Below are 17,565 nucleotides of genomic sequence, written 5' to 3'. Positions count from 1 at the left end.
GACAGAGTTGTTATCGAGGTAAATACGTAGCCTGAACTACATTCCCAACACGGCTGCTCAGCAGAGTGATTTCAAAAGCGAAAGTAGTTCTGAGTATTTGCTTCATGTGTCATAATGTTACATAATTACACGTTATTATTTCATAGCGTGGTGAATGTGCAGGTCATAATTTGTCTATGAGAACGTTTTGGAGTTGTTGGAATATAATATGTATTTAGTTTGATGAGGGAAACATAGAAATACCATTAGCCTCCATTGTGTTAGCCGAGCAGCTTGCGTCTCTGCCCCGCCGATCTCAAAACAGCTTGCACCGACAATTAAAGGTAATGAACCTACTCCTAAACTATAGCGATTATGGCAATGGGCGAATTTGCCAAAATGTTTAAACATCCCTTTAAAGTGAGGCGGTTATTATGAGACCATAAAGGATCTCAGTTACAGCACTGCCTTGTGTGTACAGTTTCTATCACATGTTTTATTTTTGATGTAGCCACCAGCAAATAATGGCAATAGTCTGTACTGGTGTACACACACACCCCACAGAAAGACCATAAAAGGAAATCAGCTTTTAGCTACGTATATACAGTATGGTGCAATAAGTGTATTATGCTCTTCCTCCCTTTTAAAGGAATAACTACAGTAAATAAATAGAGTTATTTTTTCCCACAAAAGACCTGCTCACATCAGACAGGCTTGCACCTCCACAGATGAACCGGTTCATTGCAGAGCTGCCATCATACAGGTGAAGTGTGAGCGCTGAGGTTCACACTCAAGTTTTCTGCTTTGTATTGGAAACAGTATTTGTAAGTGACTTTGTGTAACGACACAGGTTTTATTCACTTTACATTTATTTTCTTTTTTACAAATACAAATTTTCTACTCAAGCACTATACTATTATTTATTTATTTATTTATTTATTTATTTATTTATTTTTACAAATCTTTCTTTTCTTTTTTTTCTACCAATACAAATACTTTCTACACACATGCAAACTTGAATTTCTCATGCAGATTTATTTCTGAGCACTTTAGACTTTTTACTTTACAAGCTCAAAGTCTTTCATTTGAGCACATGAAAATACAGTTTTGTCAAAAAAAAAAAAAAACTGGCAACAAACCCAAACACATTTTGCTGAATTTAAGGTGAACAACATTCACTACGCTCCCTTCAGGGAACCCTGATGAAACCAGTGTCCTGTGGTGAGCTGTGTACACCACGCGCACTCGCTGACCATCTGCCATGTGTGATACAGGACACGCTCCAACACCTGCACTTGTGGACGTTTTTGACATACGCACAGTACGACGACATTTTTACCTTCATCACATCAAGTGTGTGAGGGGATGGGATGTCCTGAGACTTACAGACCTCATGTGTCTCCCTGGAGATGAACTCAAACTTGTGACCCTGTTAAGTGTTTTTTTCTGCACTGTCCTTAAAGGGATAGTTCACCCAAAATTCAAATTTCACTCATGATCTCCTCCCCCTCATGTCGACTAAGGGCTGTGAGAATTTTCAGAGTCCTCCGTTCCTTCTCTGAGTTATGGGGGGGGGTCCGTGCAGCAGTATTTGTCCATATAATGGTTGTGAATGGTGCTCCCTTTTCTTCGTCCAAAAAGACACACCAAAAAACATCCAAATACCTCCATACTGCTCGTCTGTAATGTCCCTCTTGTATTGAAGCCCCGACATGAGAAACTGTTCCGCTGGTCAGTGCAAATCACACGAGATTTGCACTGACACAGGAAGAGCAGTGAACTGAGACACTGGGAGCTTCCGCTACAAACAAGCTTAAAATATAGACTTATTTAATTTTTTTCGGAACAATTTCTCATGTCGGGGCTTCAATACAAGAGGGACATTACAGACGAGCAGCATGGAGGTATTTGGATGTTTTTTGGTGTGTCTGACGAAGACAGTTGGTATCCATTGACAACCATTATATGGACAAATACTGCTGCGCGGACCCCCCCCCCCGTAACTCAGAGAAGGAACGGAGGACTCGGAAAATTCTCACAGCTCTTAGTCGACATGAGGGTGAGTAGATAATGAGTGAAATTTGAATTTTGGGTGAACTATCCCTTTAAAACTGTTGATGCTGGAAACTCTGTTGCTTTACATAGTTGCTGTAAAAGATGTGGTCAGAATGTGCAGTAAAACAGTAAATGTTCCCTTCATACGAGCTCGTTACGACGCCTCGGCCGATCGATGAGCGACTAGAAGCAGATAGATCTGATTTATTCAGCCTCCTCATGTGCTGTATGTGCAATATGAAGCCTTACTACATCAATAAAGTCAAACAACAAAAATGAACTGTGTTTGTGGTGGTGGGTCATTTTACAGGTGAACCGTGGTGAGGTGTGTGTGCTTGTTCCCATCAGCCACCTCTGGTTTGCTATGAACATAATGGTTTGTATGTGGACAGGTCTAACTAACCCCGTCCTCACCCTGTCAGCTGGGATTGACTCCGCACACCACAGATAAGCAGTATAGACAATAAATGGTTTGATCACAGGAATGAAAATGACTGGTAACACTTCATAGTAAGTAGCCTACACTATTAAGCATTAATAAATACTGAATTAATTTATAACGCATGAATACTCATTAGTATGTAGTTTATAAATGCAGTTAGTGCTTATCAATGTTGAGTAAAACATTTTAACTGTGTTTATAAACTACATACTAATGAGTATTCATGTGTTATAAATGATGAATTCAGTATTAAATGCTTAATAGTGTGTACTTATTTATAAAGTGTTACCAAATGACTTGACAAAAAAAAGAAATTCAAAGGACCTGGTTTCACTTTTCATTATAGAAAAAATATCTTAGGTTTAAAAATCACAAATATAATTCTATTGTTGTTTGATAAAGGTCCAGTGTATAAAATGAGGGGAAAACAGTGACGTCTAACATTCTGATTCTATTATTTATCCATTAACTAATCCTATTGTTTATTGTATTTATGCTCTCTGGTTCAGTACAAACATGGTGGCACAAGATGGCGACACTCTCAAAGCAAGACCCTTGCTATATGTATATATAAAAGAAGTGTATATAAAGTAATATCTGTTTGGTTTTCATAGCTATTTTTGCCAATAAATCTTGACAAATATTATACACTGGACCTTTAATGTCTAAATCCTAAACTACAAAAATATTCCATGAACTGAACTCAGATTTAAATTATAAATTGAGTAAAAAAGCAGTTTTGATTTACGAAAATGTTAAAGTGAGTTGAGTCATAGGATATCCAAAGCAACGCGACAATTTCCTTTCACCCGAGTCAATAAAATCGACAAATACAAGTACTTATTAATTTATTTACACAATTTTAAAATACACAAATACAGTGGTATTACAAGTGAGGAGCAAAAGTCATAAGGTGGGAGTGGAAAGACAAAGATTTCCCATGAATCCACAGTGAAAAGAGATGCAATGTGGGACATGAGCAACCGCCTCCACTGCACAGTCAAAAGCAAATTGCACAGGTGGTGACGTACGTAAGAAAGAACTGAGTAAAGCAGACTGAGAAGAAAAGTAAACTAGTATCCCATGTAGAGTGTACTTGCAGTTATCATAGCCATCATCAGTGAGACAAATATTCATCGATATAATTTTTTTTTTTGTTTTTTTTCCTTTTTGGTTGGTTTTTCAAGCCCACAGGTGAAGTTTATTTTCAAAAAGCTGCCTCAGCAGAAAACCCTAACGGAGTGAAGCATCCCAGAGGCCCTCTGTACACCCGTCGTCACCGCGGTGACCAGAGGAGGCACATCCTATACACAACAGAACAAACATGTACAACTTAGCACTACAACCCCCCCCCCCCCCTGCCCCCCCTTTCCCCCGCTTCAACTACAGATAACGGCCTACGACACTTTGGAACCAGTCTACCAGCTACTTCAAAAACCTGCAGGGTTTTAGTCGGCCTTCCTAACTCCCCCCCCCCCCCACCCCCTCTTTTAAAGCACACCGACACATCATCTACCTGGCTTCTCAGATCTCTCCTAACGACGTGGAGCTGATTCCGCTGCGATTTCTACATTTTGTACATTGGATCTTTCCGGCAAATGTCTAAAACTGAGACATGACAGCACTGGTGGTGGCTCCAACTCCTACTTATGTGTGTGGTTTTTTGTTTTTTTTTCAAAAAAGGTGGTGCCAGTTACAGCTAATAATGACACTTCCTCTGTTTATTCTGTTAAAACGAAGAGTTAAAAGGAGGCCGGGACACGAGCTGGATTTGCTGAGCTCCAGAATCGTTAATTTGCTGCTGACGGTGTGAAGCTCAACTCGTGGGTCGGGTACTAAATTCCAGGAGAGCATCTTTTCAACTGTTAAATATTGTCTCTGATGACTTAGACGGGCTCGCAACAACAGATTCAGTGAAAAAAAGAGGCAACCAAGACAGATACAATCCTCCTAATACGACCAAGCTGCAGAAACACTGAAGCCTACAAAGACCATGATGCAACTGGGCAGTCTGAAGTGAAAGCGGCTTCCAGAGCACCAGCAGACTTTATACATTTGCTTTCACAGGTGGAGGAGTGATCCAGAAGGAGTGTGCCTTCATGTGGGCTTGTGTTATTATTTTTTTCTGGAGTTGTTGTAGTTCAGTTGTGCACTGTGCAACCATGTGGTAAAACATTGTGTAATGGCACGTAACTGGATGTGACGACGCTCAGCTCGGGATGAGGCTAGAAGAACGAATCGGGGGACGATCCTGAACCAACCGGCCACGAAGCCGTCCGTCGTGTTTTCGTGTTAAGACGCGTTTCCTCCAAAAACAATCATGCAAATCGAACAATTAACAAAATGTTATGCTCCGTCCTACAGTTGTAAAGCTGGAAAATTGCAGCGTAGTTATCGTTACACTGGGAAAAAGACAACACACACACATACCCCCCCCCCTCCCCCTTTGAGCCTGTATAAGCCTAAGACAGAACCACGCAAACACACACGAAAAACCACGGTCACTATGCACAAAAAAAAACAAAAAAAACATAAACGTCCCGGACGTCTCTGGCCGTTCACAGCCCCCCCCCCCCAGCAGCAAACCGCCGCCGAGGGACGACGTCGCTGCGTCTTGTTTTTAAGATTCACTACGACATCCTGGTTCCGATGCACCTGAGGACAAACACACTCACACCGCGGGACCAGCGCAGACAATTAACAGGACCTTTCCTGTCCCGTTTTAAAAACATTGGGGGGGGGTTTCCCCCCGCCTTTAAATCTAAACCGCAAACACCTTAAAAGAAAGAAAAAAAAGAAAAAAAAAGTTGACTTGTGGTATTTAAAGAGTCTTTCAGGACAGAAAATAGAGCTTAGGCACTGTCTGTTAACACTGCCGCGATGGATCATGCGTCGTCTTGATGTGAGAATTTGAAAAATAAAGTCCTGCACGCTGTTTTCAAACTACTAAGAGACTCGTCTTTCTCCTGTTTCAGACCAGTGGAGCTGGTGAGAGAGGAAGGGGTTAATGCTGAGGATAAAAACAACTAAAACCAAAGTTAAAAAAAAAACAACATAATAAAAAACATGATGCTGGAGAAAAGTGAGTCCATGGCTTCATCAACAGTGAGGAGGAGGGGGAGTGTGTCCACGTCTTCCATGGGGGGGGAGGAGGAGGAGGAGGAGGAGGAGGAGGAAGGCTGTGGCTGCTACTTGGCCGAGGTCGTTAAGGCAACCAGACTGTCTCTCTCTCTCTCTCTCTCTCACAAACACACTCCTGGTTGTGCGACTCTTCCTCCGGCGTGTGAACAAGAGCGCAGCCAGACTCCCGCGCGTTGGGTCAGTCGTCCTCAGCATCAATCAAGAGTCCCGTGTATGCATGTGTATGTGTGTGTGTGTGTGTGTGTGTATGTGTGTGTGTTTGTGTGTGTGTGTGTGTGTGTGTGTATGTGTGTGTGTTTGTGTGTGCTGCATGTTGAGGCCTCCATGGTGCAAGGGCTGATGGGACTTTTCACCGTGGAGCTGCAGACTGGAGGCCACTGGGCGTGACCCGGGACAGAGCCTGGGGACGACACAGGACACAGGAGGGCACTCAGTGATGATGTCATCAACAATCAATACACACTCACAGTGACAATCAGATGTTTTAAAGGGATACACCAACATTTTTTTTACGTGTCTTGCCTCACTCCCGAGTCCATGACGAGCAGATAGACACCATCCATTCGACTGTGTGTGCAGTAACAAGGGAGATACGGGCAGAGCTGGCGCACCGCTAATTAGCTTAGCTCAAACACTGGAAGTGTATAGGTAGTGTTAGCCTGCCTCCACCTAAAGTCGCTAATTAGCTTAGCTCAAACACTGGAAGTGTATGGGTAGTGTTAGCCTGCCTCCTACCTAAAGTCGCTAATTAGCTTAGCTCAAACACTGGAAGTGTATGGGTAGTGTTAGCCTGCCTCCACCTAAAGTCGCTAATTAGCTTAGCTCAAACACTGGAAGTGTATGGGTAGTGTTAGCCTGCCTCCACCTAAAGTCGCTAATTAGCTTAGCTCAAACACTGGAAGTGTATGGGTAGTGTTAGCCTGCCTCCTACCTAAAGTCGCTAATTAGCTTAGCTAAGCTCATATAACACATCACCGTAATCAATAATCGGAAGAAAGGTCGACTCCACCAGTTTCTGTTTCACCCTAAAAGAAAAGCAAGACTTATTTCTAAAATAAAATCCAAGTAAAAGCTTCAGCTTCTTTACAGTATACTGAATATGTGCCTTAAAAGACAAGTGGTCATCAATCAAAAACCCCAGATATTTAAAAGTAGATACAAGTTCAATTTCTTGACCATTACTGGTGACAATGACAGACTGACTTGATCTTGCTGATTTAGAATTAGTGAAAAGCATAAGTTTTGTTTTATCTGCATTTAGAACAAGTTGCAAATGACAGAGTTGTTCTTGCACTCTATTGAATGCATTCTGCATATATGCAAACACTTCTGCAGGTGTGGGTGCAAGGCAATATATGACGGTGTCATCAGCATAGAAATGAAAGGCTGCATTTGGAATATTAATTTCAATATTATTTATATACAAAGTAAATAACAAGGGGCCTAGCACTGACCCTTGAGGCACTCCCTTGTGGACAAACTGAACCTCAGATGAGACACCATCTAACTGAACAGCCTGGCTTCTGTCTTTAAGATAGTTAGCAAACCATCCAACTGCCTGTACAGAAAACCCAGCTGCTGTAAGACGTTCAGTCAAAATGTCATGATCCACGGTATCGAAGGCCTTAGAAAAGTCTATGAAAAGAGAGAGACAACACTGTTTATTATCTAAGGCTTCAGTTATGTCATTTATAACCTTCAAGGCTGCAGTGGTAGTACTGTGTTTTTTGCGAAATCCTGACTGGGAAATCGACAAGATAGAATTAGTGGCTAGGTATGCTTTTACTTGTTCACTGACAAGGAATTCAAGTACCTTAGCCAGAACAGACAGTTTAGAAATAGGCCTATAATTGTTTAAAATATTTGGATCTCCTCCTTTCAAGAGGGGGATAACAAATGCAGATTTCCAGGCTTTTGGAATTACATTGGTCAACAAACTAAGATTAAAAATGTGACACAATGGAGCAGCTACAATTTCAGATGCCAGTTTTAAAAACAAAGGCTCCAAATTATCTGGTCCTGGTGATTTTTTAGGATCAAGGTCTTTAAGAGCTTTAGCAACCTCTACTATAGAAAAAGGTAGGAAATTAAAAGCCTTAACATTACCAGCTAATTAGCTTAGCTCAAACACTGGAAGTGTATGGGTAGTGTTAGCCTGCCTCCACCTAAAGTCACTAATTAGCTTAGCTCAAACACTGGAAGTGTATGGGTAGTGTTAGCCTGCCTCCACCTAAAGTCACTAATTAGCTTAGCTCAAACACTGGAAGTGTATGGGTAGTGTTAGCCTGCCTCCACCTAAAGTCGCTAATTAGCTTAGCTCAAACACTGGAAGTGTATGGGTAGTGTTAGCCTGCCTCCTACCTAAAGTCGCTAATTAGCTTAGCTCAAACACTGGAAGTGTATGGGTAGTGTTAGCCTGCCTCCACCTAAAGTCATCAGAGAAACTCTTCAGCAACTCTAAACGGAAACCAGCGGGCCGATCTTCGTCTCAGAGCTGACAGAACTCTCCGGTAAGGCATCTTGAGCGGTCAAATGCCGCTATTTCAAAGTAAAAGCACAAATTCTATCGTCATGGTTTTCTGTATGTAAAGGGCAACGGGTGTTTCATTTTGTGAAAGTAACCGGAAGTAGCCAAAAGTGCGTTGGTCACAGCGGCTAGTTTGAGTAGCGCCGAATTCATCCGAACAAAATTGTAAACAGCTGGTATTTAGACAAATTAACGACACACTGCTGATCTAAACGGCTACTTTCTCACCTAAACATGTTTGAAATGTTGATAAAGTGATATATTTACAGAGTTTAGAGCTAAAATGAAATCAGCTTCTGACTGCTGATTTCGGCTCAGGTAGGAGGCAGGCTAACACTACCCATACACTTCCAGTGTTTGAGCTAAGCTAATTAGCGGTGCGCCAGCTCCGCCCGTATCTCCCTTGTTACTGCACGCACAGTGGAAAGGATGGTAGGCAAGACATGAAAAAAAATGTTGGCGTATCCCTTTAAAAAAAACGGAACAATTCTTCAGGATTTGGTCACCATTTAGTTCTTTTCTCCGAAAATATACAAATTGAATACAAACTTAAGAATTGCAAGTGGTGCTGGGCGGGTGGGGTTTGGGGTTTGGGGTTTGGTGTTTGGGGGATGGGGTTGGGTGAGGCGGTCTCTTCCCCGCCACCCCACCCCCCTTTTTATTTTCTTTCTTTGCGTCCATACTGAGCTTTGTCTATATGTTATTGTTAAATCTCAAGCTGAATGGCTGTACTTTATGTGCACCACTGCTTCAAATGAAAATGTTTGATCCAAAAGAAAGGCTGAAGCTAATCCTACTTTACTACACAACACTGACATCACATCAAAGAGAACAGAGGAGATTTTAAAAACCTTAAATTCATATAATGGGATTAAAGCCTTCTTTTTTTTTCTCAGTTTTTCGAACAGAAATAAAATCCACTGCACAACAGTGTTGATATCCAAATCGGCCACCTGGAATACTATAAAGAAATATCTCATATGTTAGAGAAAGAATTGAAAGAAATCTAACTAAGAAAATAAAAAATAGGACATACTAGGGAATCTTCTGTTAATGACTGTTTAACTGATGACATGTGACCAGGGGGCGAGGTGCTGTGTCTGAATTGAATTAATTATTTAAATATATAAAATGTGTTTTACACAGTTGAGGTTATAAATTCTGTTACAGTCAGTTACACTGTGTTTCAGTGGTTTTAACACTGTTAATCATCACATCAGGTTCATCATGTATTCTCATTAAGGCTCGTTAAGAATTAAACGGACTCAGTGGTTTGTTTTACACAGACAACAGTGCTAGTGAGTGTCTAGGTTTAACAGAAGTATTCACAGTCTTGCATATTAATACATGAAAATGATAATGATGATTAATTATTCAGCAGGATCTGCATTATTCATGAGCAGAGATCGCACAGACAAACACAGGCCACTGTGGTTCAGTGAGGATGCCTTCAAAGATCAACTTCCTGTCAGTAGATATTTTAAATTAATGACTTTTATCTAATTAACTATTAGATCTTTTTTTTTGCTATACATAATTTTCACCTTTGTTGATTTCTTTTGTCCTTCCTTTTTGGTATAATTGTGTATACCATGACCATATTTATGTGTTTATAACTATGGATTTGTATTAATGACTTTGATTCTTGTGAAATAAAATAATAATACAAATAATAATAATAAAATAACTATCAGATCCAAACAATTATTCCTCCTGAATTTCTTTAAATGTAAAATCACATCCCTGACTTCAGTGGACGTGACCAGTTTTTAATTTTTAGTGTGGACTGTGCTGTTCCACTCTTCACCTCTTGGGGGAACGTTTGTGCTACAGGACGGTCCTGGACAACACACCCCAACTCTGAACGCACAAACAGCCAGCTACAGCTACAGCTACAGCTACAGCTACAGCTACAGCTACAGCTACAGCCACAGCTACAGCCACAGCTACAGCCACAGCTACAGCCAGCTACAGCCACAGCCACAGCTACAGCCAGCTACAGCTACAGCCACAGCTACAGCCAGCTACAGCTACAGCCACAGCCAGCTACAGCTACAGCTACAGCCACAGCCAGCTACAGCTACAGCTACAGCTACAGCCACAGCCACAGCTACAGCCAGCTACAGCTACAGCTACAGCCACAGCCAGCTACAGCTACAGCCACAGCTACAGCCACAGCCACAGCCAGCTACAGCTACAGCTACAGCCACAGCCACAGCCAGCTACAGCTACAGCTACAGCCACAGACAGCTACAGCTACAGCCACAGCTACAGCTACAGCCACAGCTACAGCTACAGCTACAGCTACAGTTACAGCCACAGACAGCTACAGCTACAGCCACAGACAGCTACAGCTACAGCCACAGCTACAGCCACAGCCACAGCCAGCTACAGCTACAGCTACAGCCACAGCTACAGCTACAGCCACAGCTACAGCCACAGCCAGCTACAGCCACAGCTACAGCCACAGCTACAGCTACAGCCACCTATAGCTACAGCTACAGCCACAGCCACAGCTACAGCTACAGCCACAGCCACAGCCACAGCTACAGCTACAGCTACAGCCACAGCTCCAGCTACAGCCACAGCCAGCTGCAGCTACAGCTACAGCTACAGCTACAGCCACAGCTACAGCTACAGCCACAGGCCAGCCACAGTGAAAAGTCAGTGTGAGCCTCTGTCAGACCTTTGAAGATGAACTTCCAAATTTGTGGGATTTTTCCCTTTTAGTTGCATCCCATAATCAGTCCTCATCACGTGCCATTCACACTTATCTACCTGTGGGTCGTCCCATATTGAGCTGTGGCGTTTTCTTCCTGCAACTTTAGCATCTCTAAGAAAACTACAACTAAGCTGATGTTATCTGACATTCAGGTTGGCTTTAGTTATTTTTGCATTGTTCATTTTTATTTAGTTCTCGTTTTGGGAAAAACTGTCATTTTTATTTTTTATTTCAGTTTACTAAATTATTTTTTCATGGCTAGTTTTAGTCTTAGTTTTAGTGAACTATATTAACTCTGGTTCAGACGTTACAGCTCTTATTGGCTGCTTCCTGTCACTGATTCACTGTGGACTGTAAAATGGAAAAAAGGGGAACAAACTTTAGTTTTGAGTAAAAAAAAAAGAGGAAATGTTTCAACCTTAACGCCGTCTGAGGAGGATGTGTTAGCGCTGATACACACTGCGTGTTCTGTTGTAATATACACTTCCTTTTTTTTGAGCTGCGTCAATCTTATTTGGCAACTGAACACTCGTCATTTACCTCATAACACTTAGTGCTTTTATTGTCCCTTTATCCTTTTTATCTGCTGAGGACTGTGTGCCTTATAGAGACAGTCCTAGATTACTTATACTGCTATACACAGGTGAATAAGAAGAAGAACTTTGAATTTCTCTTTGGGGATTAGTAAAGAAGTCTGTAGCTTATCTATTTACCAAAGAATAAGGAGGTGTGTGTGTGTGTTACCTGTGAGGTGGACATGCGGGAGTCCTGGCGTCCTGTCAGGTCTGAGGAGGAGATGTTGACAGGTGCTCCGCGATGAAGCCGCATACTCACTTTCCTCTCTTTCTCCATACCTGACAGAGCAGAGAGCATGGAAGCTGATTATTAGAGGATAGAAATGCAGACAGTGTGGTTTGGTTTTGCTTTCACATATAGAATAAACCCAGACATATGTGGAGAGGAACAGCTGGACAGACGAGAGGAAGGAGGAAACGGTCACGGGGCTGTACGAAATGCTTTTTCAGCAGAAGTCAAGTAGCACAAGAGGCTGTACATCTTCATTTTTCATCTGTCCATATGATTAATATCTGTCCATAACAAAACCCTGATAAGGTAAAGCCTGGATATCTTAGTGAATTAAGTAGCAGCTGCTTCAGACGCACAGTAATACTGTTCTCACATGTGTTCTCACTACACGCTGTTCTGTTGTAAACAAACACATGGCGACGGTGCTGCAACCGAACTACACAGCTGTTAAATGATTGGCTGTTTGTCTGTTACTTGTAGTTTCAGGGATATGTGATACAAATAAAACAATGTTAATTTGTGGGGTATCACAATAAAAGTAGGAATAATACTGACAGCAGTTATGAATTAGCTTTGGAGGAAGAACAGCCTGCATATCGGTATCGGTTATCGGCTTTGGACGTTAAGTGTTTGATTGCATCGGTGCATTGGATATCTGCAAAAATTCCAATATGGGACATCCCTAATGCCCGGGTCTTTCCAAAATGGCCAAGTGCAATCTCCCAGTGACAGGAGCTGCAGACCATTCGCTTCAGACATAAGGAAATATGTGTGTTTCGTGCAATTCTACTCTATGTGTGTGTGTTCTGACCTGTGTGTGAGGCAGGGTTTAGCGGGGAGGGGGCTGCCACGTCCTGAGCTGCCCTGGCTCTTCCCGAGGCCGAGGCCATGCCCCTGGCTCCGGGGTTCCTGCTGTGCCTCAGCCGCTCCTCCCGCTCCCGACGCTCCCGCTCGGCGTCCTCCACAGCCCTGTTGGCACCCTGGAGCACACGCAAACACACACACACACGCAAACACAGCGTAAATCCACAAGTAAATACATGTTACAGATGTTTCCTGATAACTCAATGTCCTCAAGGCAATCTTATCAAGGCAACAAACAAAGTCAACACTGGGAGCAAAGTGGAGACAGGGAGGTAGCATGCTGCATTCAAGCTTGTTTGTAGCGGAAGCTCCTCTTCCTGGTCCGTCAAATTTGGACGAACCAGGGTCTGTCCTCTTCCCAGTTCCTCCAAATTTGACAAACCGGGAAGAGAAGCTTCCGCTACAAACAAGCTTGAAATATAGACTTATTCAATTTTTTTCGGGACAATTTCGCATTTCGGGGCTTCAATACCAGAGGGACATTACATACGAGCAGCATGGAGGTATTTGGATGTTCTTTGGTGTGTCTTTTTGTTATGAAGACAGTTGGTATCCATTTGCAACCGTTATATGGACATGCACTGCTACGCCGAGACCCCCTGTAACTCAGAGAAGCCACGGAGGACTCTGAAACTTCTCCCAGCCCTTAGTCCACATGAGGGGGAGGAGATAATGAGTGAAATTTAAATTTTGGGTGAACTATCCCTTTAACGCTGATGTTCATAAAAGCGAGACAGGGTGTTTTCAGTCTGTATTGCACAAGGTGAAAGTGACCGATGTGGGAGGGAGTGGGACATCCCCTGAATGTGGAAATCCAACGTACAAACTTGAGCATGTTCCAGTCGAAGACGTAGTCGTAGGAGAAGCCCTGTCGGTGGAAGAGGTTCCTGAAGAGCTGCCGCAGGTACGAGTAGTCGGGCTTGTCGTCGAAGCGCAGAGAGCGGCAGAAGTTCAAGTAGGTGGCGAACTCAGCTGTGGAGACACAACGGACACGAGGGTTCACCAACAGAAACATCACACTGACACTCAGCTCTGAAACGGGAGGGAGGTCCACATTGATTCTCTATATTCCTGTGGTAATACGTATTAAAAGGGATAGTTCAGCATTTAGGCAAATTGGACCACTGCCATACTCCCTATAGTCTTAGGAGTGGGTTCATTATCTTTAAAGCTGTACAGAAAAGAAAAATGAATTTGATTCCACTGTGGGTCTTAACATTAGTGTAATAACTCATCTATCAGACGATGGAGCCCAAACTTTGTGCAAAATTCTATTTTCGAGTAAATCTGGGATGAAAGTGGGGTCGTCTTTTTTCTCATTGGATAATGCAGGCGCACGGATTATACGTCAGCCTGCTCAAGATTCATCAGCCACTGATATTGGATCTGTCATCCGCCAATCAAACGTCTGAGACACACACACACACGGAGCTCGGTCTCGCCCCAAACATTGAATATCCCGCCCGCTGGGTAATGACCAATCAAATTTGTTTTCCTTACTCGGGTAAACTCATGCGGCAACTCGTTGAAACTCGTAGAAGGAGGCGCGACAAACAGGACAAACAGCCATTTCTGAACACCTTTAATTCTCGGTGCAAGCTATTTTAAGATCTGCGCAGCTTGCGGCTCTGTTCCGCTGCTCTAAAAATAGCTTGCACCGACAATTAAAGGTAACAAACCTACTCCTAAAACTATAAGGATTATGCCAATGTGCAAAATTGCCAAAATGTTGAACTATCCCTTTAAAAAATACTAATAATAAAAAGGAAGAAGAAGAAAGAGAATGGTCTTCTCATGAGAGATGGAGGTTTGGTCCGACGTACATGGGTAGCCTTTGCAGAGGACCTCTATGGGTGTGGACATCTTCTTCTCACTGATGCGTTCGTACTTCTGCCTCTTGGTGGCTGCCTTCAGGCCCTGCCAGGGCAGCGAGCCCAGGTTGAAGTACATGAGCACGTAGCCCAGCGACTCCAGGTCGTCCCGTCTGGACTGTTCTGTGGACAGAGACCAGACAAAGTCAGAGCGGGTGGTTTTATTTTGTAGGATTTATCCGTTCAAGTCAAGTGTTTGTTTTTGTTTTTTAGCTGTGTCGTACCGATGCCCAGATGTGTGTTGATGGAGGCGTAGCGGGCCGTGCCCGTCAGGTTCTTGTTCTCGCGGTAGGGGATGTGCTGGTGTGTGCGGGCGTCGCGGTATTTCTTGGCCAGGCCAAAGTCGATGATGTAGACCAGGTTGCCCTTCTTGCCCAGCCCCATCAGGAAGTTGTCGGGCTTCACGTCCCGGTGGATGAAGTTCTTGGAGTGGATGTACTCGATGCGGCTGATCTGAGGAGGGGGAGCAGGAGAGGGGTTAACGTCAACTAAAGCTTTGTGGCTCTGCTCAACGCTCCAGACAAACCACCTGAACATCTCAGGTCTATTCAAACTCATCACCCTGTTCTGTCTCCAACACTGTGTTCTTGTCTTACAGCAACGTTTCTACTGTCATGGTGCGTTGCATTCACACTGGAAGTCTGAACTCTGAGTTGAGAAACTAACATGGAAGTCGGAAAAATGGACGATAACAAAAGAAAACGAAAATACAACATTTATATACTTGGAGATGTTCTGTGAAGATTTCAATGCTAACAATTTATAACATTTTTAAAAAGCCTTACAAATTTACAATAAAACTATGTAACAAGCCATTATAACCACTGCTAATAATGGTAGTGGTAATACCACTGTTTTTACAAATACAGTGTAGGAAAATGGAGCCATTTTTCTTTTACTTGTTTTTTTTTGTTCTAATGATGTCACTTCTTTACACCACAGTGTCTTTTTTTTTTTTTTTACTAAGTCCTTAACTTTTTCTATGCACTTGTCACTTTTTTCTTTATATTCTAAGTGCAATTGATTGACGGGTCCGTGCAATACAATAATCATGTTATACTCCATTCGTGCCAAGTACCTTTCCATGTCTAATGTGTTGATCTTGTTTGTCTTGTTTGTCTTGTTTGCCCAATTACATGCGTTAATTATTATGAATTGCAGCCAACAGTGCTGTTGTCCAAGATAAATTTCCTTTTGGAGACAATAAAGAATATCCTGATCCTGAAATGTCCAGGGATAAGAATTGACCAGTGCAAGGCACATGGCTGATTTGATTTAATTACAAGAGAAATAAAATAAAACAGTTAATTTACAGTGTGTTCACCACTGTTTCTGTGACCAGCAGCCATCATGAGTTGTTGTTGGGGCTTGTGAGACTTGTCCAACTTTCCAAGTCAGAGTTTCGACTTCTGGGGGCGAGCTGATTAAAATTCCGTCTCGGAGGTTGGAAATTCGGACTTCCGAGTGCAACGGGAACGCACCATAACTCACATAAATCAGTGAGTGAGCCCACACTGTACAATGACTCAGTGCTGCTCAGTGTTGACAAATCATAGTGTGTCTGAGCTTCTGCTGCTGTGGTTCTTCTCCTTGAGAACTGACTGACCTCTGACCTCTGACTATGTGACCTGCCCGCCTGTTTTAAGCACTGGTACGTCTGTGCTGTTTATTTCTCCTGCTTCTCCATGTTGTTCATCTCTTCTCACTGTCTGGAGGTCACCATTATGTTTCCATGTTGTCATTATGCACCGTAAGTCTAGCTACTTGTGGTACAGTAGCTTCATATTTATCACAGTTTGATTTAACCGTTGACCGTTTTAAATCACGGACTGAAAAACTTTGAGACTCGGTATTGGAGAATATTGGAACATTACAGCTTCTGGTCACAGCGTCCTGGTCACGTAATGAGCGCTCATCTTAACAAGGAAGTCTTCTCTCCCGGCATAAAACTACGTCAATATTTTCCGGTAGCTTCTCATCACAGTCCACACATGCTTTCTGTAAATGTATGTTTTTTGTATTTTGTTATTATTTATGTGAAACTTTGGACGTCATGGGACGCAAGACAAATTTCAGAGTGATCTGATAATAAAGTATAATCTTAATCTTAATCTTGCAGAGTTTGAGCTGCACCTCAGTTTCACTTGTTTTCACTTGACAGAGTTTCACACAGAACTTTCTGTTGAGTCTTTCTATGTTTCTCCTTCTGTGACAGTAAAAAAGGGAACATTTATATTTTTTCAGACAAGACGATTGTCTCAAACTATTCGATTTTTTTTAAAAAGAACGACTATTATTTACACTGAGCACAAAATGTAGGCTACTTTTGTTGTATTTGTTGCATTTTATTGTGAATAATTCCTTAGTTTCAGGTGTCTACCTCATTTTATTCATATACAGTATGTTTGATGCCAGAGACAAATGAAGGAAAGAAAAACCTAAAAAACCTTAAGTATTTATTTTGGTGTTGTTTAGGCCAGTGCCTTATCCTTATTTTACTCAGCTGTTTGCACTTTATGCTACAGTTAAAGAACTGTTTGTTGCTACAAGCTGCATATTTCATTAAAAGTTTAATGAACTATCATCTTAATTGTCCTTTTATTTAGTTAGCATATACCTTAAACACTTCAAGCTGAAAGCTAATTATGGTTATAGAAGAGCAGCTGCATGCTGGTGCGATAAGATGTATGTTTTACATTCAATTTACGTATGATCCGATTAGTCGACTAATCGAAAGAAAATAGTCGGTGACTAGTCGACTATCAAAATAATGGTTTGTGGCAGCCCTCGTCTTGATGTGTGTCTCACCATCTGGTCGGCCAGCAGCAGCACCGTCTTGAGGCTGAACTTCCTGGAGCAGAAGTTGAACAGGTCCTCCAGACTGGGTCCCAGCAGCTCCATCACCATCACGTTGTAGTCGCCCTCGGCCCCGCACCACTTTATCGTTGGGATGCCCACTGGAAGAAAGGAGGGAGCAGAGGGTCAGAGCAGGTAAACACACAGAGATGCTTCTTCAGTTCCCAACAGACACTCAGCTCATATTTCTATCATTCATACTCTGATCGGTTTATAAATCAGGAGTGATTATAAACTGTGGTGTTTTTTATTGTTTCTTCATTTCCAGTGAACGCTTCTTCCTGTGGAAAGTGTTTCTTGG

The 17,565-nt window shown here is 42.4% G+C and overlaps 1 protein-coding gene across 1 annotated transcript in view; it reads right to left on the bottom strand.

Moving 5' to 3' along the window:
• Positions 1-3,307: 3,307 nt before the first annotated feature.
• The window catches only part of csnk1da (casein kinase 1, delta a), a 28,177-nt gene continuing 13,919 nt past the window's right edge, over positions 3,308-17,565 (bottom strand). The window contains exons 3-9 of the mRNA XM_085785213.1: positions 17,217-17,365; positions 14,633-14,861; positions 14,361-14,531; positions 13,361-13,509; positions 12,485-12,653; positions 11,611-11,720; positions 3,308-6,017 (exon numbers count right to left, since the gene is read on the bottom strand). Of these exons, the coding sequence (XP_085641339.1) occupies positions 5,967-6,017; positions 11,611-11,720; positions 12,485-12,653; positions 13,361-13,509; positions 14,361-14,531; positions 14,633-14,861; positions 17,217-17,365 (1,028 nt within the window). The 3' untranslated portion in view covers positions 3,308-5,966. The remainder of the gene's footprint in view (positions 6,018-11,610; positions 11,721-12,484; positions 12,654-13,360; positions 13,510-14,360; positions 14,532-14,632; positions 14,862-17,216; positions 17,366-17,565) is intronic.

The sequence above is a fragment of the Trachurus japonicus genome, chromosome 8 (assembly GCF_045865225.1).
Source record: "Trachurus japonicus isolate A0001 chromosome 8, Traja_1.0".
In the NCBI taxonomy this organism is placed as follows: Eukaryota; Metazoa; Chordata; class Actinopteri; order Carangiformes; family Carangidae; genus Trachurus; species Trachurus japonicus.
The sequence above is the reverse complement of the archived record's forward strand: the minus strand, read 5'-3'. Positions and strand labels throughout refer to the sequence as shown.